The sequence below is a fragment of the Linepithema humile genome, chromosome 1 (genome assembly GCF_040581485.1).
Source record: "Linepithema humile isolate Giens D197 chromosome 1, Lhum_UNIL_v1.0, whole genome shotgun sequence".
Taxonomy (NCBI): Eukaryota; Metazoa; Arthropoda; class Insecta; order Hymenoptera; family Formicidae; genus Linepithema; species Linepithema humile.
The window spans coordinates 2,491,582-2,502,516 of record NC_090128.1 but is presented as its reverse complement, the minus strand read 5'-3'; the positions used below and the strand labels follow the sequence as shown (position 1 = coordinate 2,502,516).

The 10,935-nt window shown below is 28.7% G+C and overlaps 2 protein-coding genes and 1 long non-coding RNA gene across 4 annotated transcripts; 2 read left to right on the top strand and 1 right to left on the bottom strand.

Annotated features, from left to right (window-relative positions):
• The first annotated feature begins 280 nt into the window (after positions 1–280).
• Positions 281–5,510, top strand: LOC137000852 (uncharacterized). Its single transcript, XR_010891022.1, has 2 exons — positions 281–422; positions 5,262–5,510. It is a non-coding gene; the product is annotated as an uncharacterized lncRNA (long non-coding RNA).
• Positions 5,511–5,895: 385 nt separating this feature from the next.
• Positions 5,896–7,580, bottom strand: LOC105674595 (nurim homolog). The gene is made up of 3 exons (XM_012371039.2): positions 7,317–7,580; positions 6,688–7,168; positions 5,896–6,432 (listed from the first exon to the last, which is right to left on the bottom strand). Exons 1-3 carry the CDS (start codon positions 7,441–7,443, stop codon positions 6,306–6,308), a joined length of 735 nt encoding a protein of 244 aa, XP_012226462.1. The 5' UTR covers positions 7,444–7,580; the 3' UTR covers positions 5,896–6,305.
• A 1,002-nt stretch (positions 7,581–8,582) lies between these two features.
• On the top strand, positions 8,583–10,800 carry scu (scully). Of its 2 annotated transcripts, XM_012370618.2 has the most exons (4): positions 8,583–8,796; positions 9,251–9,418; positions 9,730–10,066; positions 10,186–10,800. In XM_012370618.2, the coding sequence occupies exons 1-4, from the start codon at positions 8,788–8,790 to the stop codon at positions 10,440–10,442; spliced, it is 771 nt and encodes a 256-aa protein (XP_012226041.1). In that variant the 5' UTR covers positions 8,583–8,787; the 3' UTR covers positions 10,443–10,800. The 2 variants fall into 2 exon arrangements, with proteins under 2 accessions (XP_012226041.1, XP_012226040.1); XM_012370617.2 differs by lacking the exon at positions 8,583–8,796 and having other exon boundaries at positions 9,218–9,418.
• Positions 10,801–10,935: the final 135 nt, after the last annotated feature.

Sequence of the window (10,935 nt, the reverse complement as noted above, 5' to 3'; positions counted from 1 at the left end):
TCTCGTTTTTCCCTCCTCTCTTCCTCCTCGCCGTCTTTCCACCTCCTCGTTGTGAACCATACACTTCCGGCTGACAGCGCGCTTTTTGGGCTTGCGCATACGACTCACGCGATGGACATCGTGTCCCTTCTCTCTCCTTATTCTTCCCCCTCCCATGGACGTAACTTTCTCGATGAACCGCAAATCTCCCCGACAAGCGAAGAGGGTGGAGTCCGCCGCGGACGTTTCATATGGGATTGCAAGCGTTTTACGATACGTGAAGACGACAACGGCGACGGCGAAACACGTATCCGGATGTGCCAGATCCTACGTACCGAAGAATAGGCGCCATGTCGTCGTCCTCTTCCTCGAGCAGCAGATTGATCGACCGTTTTCAGCGGCAGAATGTGCGCGCAGTTAGCTGGTAAACACCTCGTCATTAGGTAAGTGAAGGTCGAGCTGACTCGAGAGATCGAGACAGCGGCTTGGCCCGAGTGATTTTCCTTAAATGTCGGCGACGAAGATTATTTCCTACTCGGAGGCTTAAAATGTTCCGTACTTCACACATTTTCTATCATTAACTTTCACAATTTAAGATTTAAAACCCTGTTAATTATTTTCTTTTCTTGATAATTGAGTTTTCCGAATGATTTTTCTCAATTGTAATCGGCCGCGGTAATTCACTCGTCAGAAAAATATTTCCAGTCGCAGTGTATAACAAAAGCGCGTTGCTTCTTGCACTTTTTATATATTAATTCTTTGATATGATGAATTCGTATTTTTTATTTCAATAATGTAAGTATAAGATACTTTCTTAATTAATTTTTCTGACTAATGTTCTTTAAATCGAGAAAATATGTTCTATTGACGTAAAGAGCTTGGGTGTTTTCCATGGTTTTTTTCTTGATTCTTCATAATCAGAAGTTTTGAGTTTTATATTTTATTCTTGCTAACTTTTTTTAATTTTCTGGATTCACTAAAAATATCTATTAACTATGAAAATATTTTCTAGCCGATGTAAAAATATTTTCTATATTTTTATGTCCTTTTTGTGATAAAATTTTTAACTTTTGCTGTTTTTCTTTAGTAATAATATTTCATGGAATATTTTACTGCGGGAATAATTCACGTCTCACGAAAAGATTCTCTATCTGTTATTAAATGAAAATAATTTTTGTTCTTTTTAACAAATTTTTTTTGTAATTTACAAAAATAATAAAAAGTAGTTTTTTTTTTTTATTAAATCGTATTTTATGCAGAATTTATATTTTCAGATGTGCGCAAATAAACTAATCTTAGATGAGGAAATCTAGATTGGTAAATCTTGATATTTAAAATTCAATATTTTTACCATTAAAATTCATAACTTATGTTAACTGTTATACAGAATATAAAAATAATTTTACATGATTGCAGGGTTTAAAAATACTCCACATTTTTTTTGTCTTAAAATAAATTTCTTACGTTTGAAAATAAATATAGTTGTGTTAATTTTAAAATGTATTTTTTTGTTACTTTATAATGCTGCAGATTTTTTATACTTTCGAATTATTAAACATGAATTATTTTTTACTTGCACAATTTTTTATTTTCTTCGTGTACTGCGTTATTAGATGATGTCTAAAGAAAAGTTAACACATCTGAAAGTTGTTATTTTAAAATATTAGTTTCATTGAAAATAAGTCAGAGATAAAATATAATTTATCTTTAGATATATGCTTCAATTGAAAAAATATAATAATCAAGAAGAGCTAAAATTATTACAGGCTTCTTTATAAAATTATGATTTGTAAGTAATTTTAAAATTTATAATTTTTTTTTGGACTTGTATAACTTAAATAATTTAAAAGTATATTTTTTTACTAATTGCAATAGATATAAAAAATTCCATACATATCATGTTAATTATAACTATTATTTATTTATTTATTTTGTGTTATAATGTAGCATAATTGGTTTTTTTTTTTTTAAGAAAAAGAAACATAAAAATAGGAAATATAACAAGTCACTCACAAAATCATCATTAAAGTATTTTTAGCGTAATATCATTTAGAATGTATTGTATCTAAATTACATTTATTGCATTACAGCTATCATAATATCTTTATTAATGCTATTATAATGTAGCGGATTTGTGGATTTTTTTGCACAGAATATTGAAATGCAAAATGTAACATAAACTTTGAGCAATTGGTGTATTAGAGCTTAATATTCATCCAGATTAACTTTATTTATTTATTCATCCTGTTATATTTTGTAATGTTGTATATTTGTTTTTTATAATGTGAGCATGTCAAGTAGGTATACGTATAGGTGACATAAAAAAATTTAATATTTTTAGCACGAAGTCGGTTCAAAGAATATCCCACTCAGTTACGTAATCATAAGATAACGCGGTTGACACGTGGTTTTAACATGGTTCGTAAAGGAAATCAAAGATAGATATTAGACTACGCCAAATAAACGAAAAAAGTTCATATTTAAGGTCATATTTAGTTTATATTACTTCATATTGAATTAAAATTAATTATGCACAAAGCACTTTTAAAAATTTGTTTTGTATCGTTTATGTATTTATTTTGTGTGTATTATAAAATTTAGAATATCGCTACACACACAAGTGAAAATTTTAACAACAAATTGTGAACTATGAAGCAGACGTTATAATAAAAATTAAATTGTCTTATTATAATTTGAACAATAATCTAACATTGATATAAATTTTTTAAATGTAATGTCTGCAATTCATAAACCTTTGAGCATGATTTTCACTCATTTTTTATTAATATTAATGTATCTATTAAAATAAAAAAATTTGAAATAGAAGAAAATGCGGGGAGTATTTGATAAACATGTAACACTTTGTAACCTCAGCATTGGGTAAATTTTTCCCGGACAAACGGCACTCCCAGTAATAGTAGCGTGGTATTTAATTAAATTAACCATGCTATAGCAGTTCCCTAAGGTCATTCCCGTGTTATATCATATATATCTTGTTGCATCATTCTGAGTTGTTACTCTGTTAGCATTTCTATTATATTGCGATTATATATTATTCACGATTTTCATTGCAATCAGAAAAAAACTTAAAAATGATATAAAATTTGATATTAATAATTAAAATTATGCTATTAATTAATAAAACTAATTTACTATCATTAATCAAAAACATTTCAACGAAATAACATTTTTCAAATTTTCAGACTTAATCAAATAAATTTTTTTGGGACGATAGTAACAAATTTTGTCTGTAATTTTGTAATAAAGAGGAAACTCACATTATATTCCTATTTGTTTCTTTTTAGCTTTTACCTACTTTTATTTGTTGAAATATTTATGGTAATATTTAATAATAATAGATGATTATAATATTATTGGATTATATTATATATAGGTATTTCGTTTATTTCAAATAGACTTTAAATTTTACTATACTTTCGCTATATTGGCGTCATCCTTATTTACGAACTGGAATACAATCCTAGAAAGAAGTCATCCCCCTCCTTTCCTAAGTCTCGCCGAAATCGTTGAATGATTCACCTTTCGATGTACAAATCGTACTAGCATAATTTTCCTCTTTTAAAATGTAACATGGATATACAATTACTGATTTTTTCCTATAAAAATATTTTTCACAAACCGACTTACTAAAAATGACTGGAAAGAAAAGGTTCCATAAATACATATGCGCGCACATGCATACATAGGATGTTCCACTTAAATTGATTCCCTCTAATAACTTCCAGGCTTAATAATATTGAAAAATGTTTCATACAAAAAATGCACGATTTCGAGAAGGACATAATCGAACAATAGGTTTCTTTCTATACAATAAAATATAAATATACTTACATGATGTATGTAGTAAATAATCTTATTCAAATACAAGTAACGAACTATGATACACTACATATCCTTGGATGGAGGATCGGATGATTCGTTCGTTTTGAAACTGTTGAACGTGTCGACTCGAAAACATCGCCACGTATTGCACATCCACATGGATAGTCTGGCGCCAGCAGGTGCGGTTAAATATAGCTTCTACAACGGTATTCTTTGCTTACTGGGTTCCCCTCTCTTCTCTCTCCCTTTCTCTCTCTCTCTCTCTCTCTCACTCTCTCCCTCTCTCTTTCTCCTCTCTCATACTCTTTCTTTTTCTGCCAGAAAAAAATGCATTAATATAATATAATTAAGATATTTGTATTAAAACATTCTGGTGGTAACATTTTTGTTTGAAAAAAACTCGAATAATTTACTTAATGATGCGTTTCTATATGATCACACCGGTCCAACAGATAATAACATTCATACTATTTTATTTAAGATTGACACTAACAATTCGCATACTGTAACATACTGCAGGTATGAACCTATAGCTGTAAGTCCGTCACTTCATTTGCGTATCTTAATGCATGTCATGATACTTCATTTGCATCTATACAAACATGAAACCTCAACTATGTGTGTCGCATCTTATAATAACTTGACATTTCAATTCAATATTCATCTTATTTCTCGCGTGTTTGCGCAATAAAAAATCTTGCAATATGTACGCGCGATGCGAGTGAATTTAATTAGCGCATTGTGTACAAGGTGTTTTGAAAACAATTATGCTCTGCTGTCGGAAATGCTATATACTCCGATAAAGTGCGATACGATTTTGTATTTAATTTCAGTACAGTATCAAAAGAAATAAAAGATTATGCATACAAAGCTTGAAAAAATTTTATTTATTAATTTGCAACTAATCGAATAAGAATTTTAAAATAAGATATATCCAATAGTTCCCTCGAAATAAATTTATACTACAATTACTGATATATTGATACAGATTGATTTCAGCTTGTACAGGTGTTTCTTGATAGCTTCTTCAACACATATCTCATTGAATACGAAATGAGTAATGAAGTATCAATACATGTTAGTATATTTACGTTACTATAGTTCGGTGCTTCAAATCCATCGACTGAAAACTTCCAGTCTTTTTTTTTAATACAAACAATTATAAATGTTAAAAAAAAAAAGAACAAATTTACTGGGCTATGTACGATCGCATTTAAAGTAAAAAGACGAAAAAGAAATTTAAAAAATCTACTAAAACTATTAAGACGTGTCCTACAACTTTTGTCTAAAATATTTTTTTTTTTTTTTTTTTGAAAAATATATTGCTAATTTGTAAAAGTGGGATATCTTGTATAACGTATACGTTTTATTTATATACATCCTATTTTATGATAATATATATCTCGTTATCTAATCTGAAGTTATTTCTCTCTGTTTAGGCACATCATGGAGTCCAAAAGAGGATGTCAAGATAATAACACGACTCTTATACCATAGAAAAGCAAATAACAAGAACACAGAAGAAATGTAGATCTCTTCTTCTTAACTATATAATTGCCTGTAATTTATTTCAATCCTCTTACTTTTTCTCTTTTTATAGTTTATGATGACAAATTTGTTGGACCATTTACATTCTTTTCTTCCTCTTATCTTCAAAGTTTAAATATATCAAAAACCAAATATTAAAACTGTATGTGGTTTTTATGCGTAATTATACATATATATATATATATAGTCTTGATAGCACAAATCGTTCTCTACGTAGTTACAAGATAGCCGCCGAACGGAGTATCTGTTCACATCTTACCGGGCAGCATTGGATTAAAATTGATACTTCTAATACTGTCAGGTAAAGATGTCGTCAGGATTCCAAAGACAACGATTAACACAAAGAAGACTCATTATTGCATGGAGCCAGCAAATTGGAAGCTTTCGAACTTGGAATATTTTTCGATTTCCTTTTATTATATTTATATTATATCTGACTTATACTTTTCTCAATATCTTTTGTTCTTTCAAAAAATACAGTTAATTTATGTTAAAATAATAAAGGATAAATTATATAAAAAACAATCTTGATAAATAATTTATTTTATGTTATAGAAAATTATACATAAATATATATTCTCTGTTGTACAACATATCACACAATTATTACGTATATGTGTGCTGTTGAAAATTTATATATAATTTTATAACAATATATTTTCTTCAACGTATTAAATAAATAAAGTAAGTATTAAATAATATAAGTAATTAAATAAATTATTTATATATAACTATTTAGAAAATGTTATGAGTTATGAACGATGCTTCTTTCTCTTAAAGCAAAAAAATTGTCAAAATCTGAAAATTTACTTTTAGCAAACAAAAATAGCATCATCAATTAATGTTTATAATTAATAAAGTTAACGAATAAGAAAAATGCGTAAAAAAAAACGAAAAATAGAAAAAAGTAACAGATCAAAAAATTGCGAGTTTTATTACGAAGACAACTCTATTTGTTTTCGTCTGAAATATCTGATATGATAATTATAGTCATCAGAATCTATTGTCCACATCAACATCATATATATTGTCAATATGGTAGCCAATAATAATCGATCCATACTGTAAGGAAAATATGTTCATTAAATTTTGTAAAATTCAATTGGTTGAAGTAACACTGTACATTTTCAAGTATAAGCAAAAAATTTATGACATTTAAGTATTTTTTTTATTTATCTTTATATATTTTAAATATTATATCTATTTAAAATATACATTAAATGTATTATCTTCTAAAGAATAATACACATATGACTTGTTTTGTTATAAAAATAATCACTAACATAAAGAATGAGAATAAAGTTTATAAAATCTTACCTCATAAAAGGATAGATCCACAAAATAATAAGAAATCCAGTAAGACTGGGATGCCTCATATGTTGCATGTATCTGCACAGCTCGTTAGACTTTGCATCTAATGGACTACTTCTTGCAGATACCTTATACCATATCTGCTTGAGTCCACAGAGCTCTGCAATGTCCATCATAATGCATCCACTGTAAATAATACTCCAACCAAATACATGGAAGCCAGAGAATAACATCCAGATTATATCATTAGAAGTCTCAATCTTCCAAAGCATCATAGTTGGTGTTTGCTGCCACTTATTGATCAAAAGATGAAGGGTAACAGAACTGCAGGCATTGTAAATACTCCTGTTGAGATGCTCGACATCTAGTTTCAAAAAGATATGCTTGACGAAATCATTCGTCATAATGGAGTGTTGAAAGATAAAGATTGTGAGAAGTGACATATCTATCACAATGGACCACAGGACGGATTCTGTAGCATTATTATCTGGAAACAAGTGAAATTGGTTAAATACACTTATAGGAATTACTAATGACAAAAAATCGATAAAAAAAATTTCTGAACGTCTTAAAATTTTAATAAATATAGAAAAGATTATGTTTCTTCAAAATTGTATGATTTAATGAGATCATACCTGATGCTATATTAAGATATTTATTATTGTCATGATTTGATAAAAAATAGGTTAAGCTACATAAAGTATAACAGGTGTACACAAAACTAGAGACACACACGATTAAACTTAATATGTTTGACATCATTTTCAAAAGACGAATAATATAAATAAACTATAGATTTACATATGATCGTGTTAAAAAGCCTAGAAGTATTGACCATAAACACTGTGCTCAATATATATTAGAATGCGCCTTCCCATATAAACTTAGCATAAATGCGCGAGATGACAAAGTGGGCATTTGGATCAGTGACGCCAGATTTCAGACGCAAGCAGCATGCTCTAGCTACGTATATCATGTGAACTTTGGCTAGCTGCGGAGCTAGAAAAGAGTAGACATACTATTTCTGTCTCCTTTTTTAACGGCCAGAAACACTCCATTTTAATCGGAATTTTGTAAAATTGTTAACAGGAATACATGATGATATAGGAGCCATTCATAAAAATGCAACATTACGAATGCATTAATAGTAACTGTACCGACGACACTAGTCACTCCGAGTGAGCTCCTATATTATTATGTGCTCCTGTTAACATATTTTTAAAATCCCGGATAAAATGGAGCTTTTTGGATCGTTCCAACAGATAATCGTAATCTTTCTACATGCTTATTTTCGCTTTTGGGCTATTTTTGACAGTGTTAGAATGCTCGTAAAATACTTACATAATTAAAACGTCTCTTTTAAAATTTTGGAAAGTTTTTTATTGCAAAATTCAGAATGCCAATCGTTAAAACAATTACGATGTCTTTTTAGGACATTTTAGGACGTCTTAAAGATGTCCTTTTTAGGACGCTTTTAGAACTATTTTGTTGTAGATGAGGGAATAATCAGGTTCTCTGGAATTGGTATTGAAGACGCGATTGGACGTTCTTTGGCTGTTGGACGTGAAATTTATTTCTGAATATTTTTAAATATTCTTTTACATTCTTTTTATTGTAAAAACTTTTTTGTGCGTGTAAATATTTCCTCTTAGTCTTTAGAGCTTATAGTTTTATTTTAAATGTTTCAAAAAATAAAAAAAATCAAAAGTTAGTCTGTTCTTAATGCTGTATAGTTATAAATAAAAAGTTCAAGCAAAAAATTTCACATTTTTGCAATTGAAAAAGTTGCACAATCGCTCATATCTTGTATCTATAATTTATATCTACTGATTTCTATTATTTTTGGATCTATTATTGATCAAACTCGATATAAGATGATGATATAAACAGGTCCAAAGTCCTTCTTGATAATTATTCGCCAGTCATCGTTTGATTGCTTCAAGTTCATGTCAGCTGAACTTCGGTTCGGTGTTGTTTAATTGTTGGAGTCACGTTTCTAAAGTCAGAACGGATCAGACTTCGTGGCCACTTGTGATAACCTATTGTTATAAATAATATAATAATCGTCGATATTTATTTTTGTAGAGGAAAAATTGAAGCTTGAAAATGTTGAAGGTATAATTATTCTATTTTTTTTAAAACAAATTTGAATTCTTTTATGTGTGATTATGCAATATTTTATTATTATCTATTATATAGAATTATATTGTTTAAAGTGATAATATCAATGGTGTTCTTTTCATTATGACGTGGATTTGATTTGAGGTTAAATATAACCTCAAAGCATATTATGCATCTTTTTGCATATTATGAATAGACTAATTATATATTGATTGAAAGTAAAAAAGAAACAAAAGAAATAAGAAAATATTTCTTTGTAATGAACTAAATATGTTTGTTTTAAACTACTGTCTACGAATTTAAATACATATTTTAAAAAATTCTGTTATGAAATCTTCTTTATCTATGAAATATTTACAATTTTGCCAGTGTTTTTTGCATGTGTTTTTAACACATGATCCATGCATTCTCAAAATATGTTCATAAGTTGATGAATACTATTTCACAGGGTATTACAGCTTTGGTAACTGGTGGTGCATCTGGGCTGGGCCGTGGTACTGTAGAAAGATTTGTCAGGCAAGGTGCAAAAGTAGTTATTGCTGATTTGCCTATTTCAAAAGGAAAATCTGTGGCAGATGAGTTAGGAGAAGCCAATGCAGTATTTGCACCTGTAGATGTACGTATAACATTTGATCTTTAAGAGTTCCATAAGCTTATCAATAGTTATTAGTCCATTAACTTATCAATAAAGAAGCATTATATTCTTTAAATGTATTGTATTAAGTTTTTTACTTTGCATACTTTTTTTTAACTAAACTTTAAGTTTTAGAAAATTTAATTGATTTAAAGATTAATAATTGTTGTCTGACTCTGTATTGTTATATATGCACATAACTTTTTATGATTAAAATTAAAAATAATATTCTAAATATCTTAAAATAGTAATATAGTATAATAATTAAATTTTTAATCTTTTTTTCTGCAAAGGTGACTTCGGAATCTGATATCAAAGCTGCTTTAGACCTTACAAAACAAAAATTCGGCAAGCTCGATGTTCTTGTTAATGCTGCTGGCATTGCCATTGCTTTCAAAACATACAATAGCAATAAAAAACTCCCTCACAAACTAGAGGACTTTTCTAGAATTATCCAAGTTAATACTATCGGAACCTTCAATGCTATTCGTCTCTCTGCCGGACTGATGTTTGAAAACACTCCTAATCAAGATGGTCAGAGAGGCGTGATTATTAATACTGCGAGTGTCGCTGCTTTTGATGGGCAAATCGGTCAGGCTGCTTATTCTGCTTCGAAAGGAGCAGTCGTAGGTATTGTAATTTTTTGTTTTTTATTTTTTATATTATTTATATATATATATATATATCTTCATGTATCTTTTAATTTGTTATATTCATAGTTTACTTAACTTTTATATGTTATTATGTAGGAATGACATTGCCGATTGCTCGCGATCTTTCCAAAGATGGAATTCGTGTTGTAACAATTGCCCCTGGACTGTTTAACACTCCGTTATTAATGGATCTGCCGGAAAAAGTGCGTTCTTTTCTGGCAAAAAGCATTCCATTTCCTCAAAGATTGGGCAGTCCTGATGAATATGCAATGTTAGTACAGCAAATCGTGGAAAACCCATTATTGAATGGAGAGACGATCAGATTGGATGGTGCTCTAAGAATGCAGGCTTGAAGAGCTATCAGTCTTTTACAGTCTTCCATTAACAGAATTGTTAACAACTTTATTTTCAATTTCGTTTTTATTTTCTTTTATATTACATTACGTTTATAGATTTTAATCTTAAACACTTTGATATTATCCTTGGATTTTGAAACCTTTTTATGTCAATTTTTTTCTCTTTTGTGCGTGCAGAAAACCGGGTATATACTTATCTCTTATGGTTATGAACCCATATGAATTCATGGATATAGAAACTATTTTGGAATAGCATATTTTTTTATATTAATAAAATTTTTATATTAATAAAAATACTGTCTTAATAAAGAGACTAAAATAATTCTAAAAAAGTGAAATAAAATTGTCCTTTATATGTATGTATATTATAATTTTTAAGTGGTAATTTAATCCCTAACTTAAAATTTTAACTTAATTTATTTTTGCCAGAGATATTCTATAAAATATTTTTAAGAAAAATATATATTAAATTTATATTTTTTAACTTTTT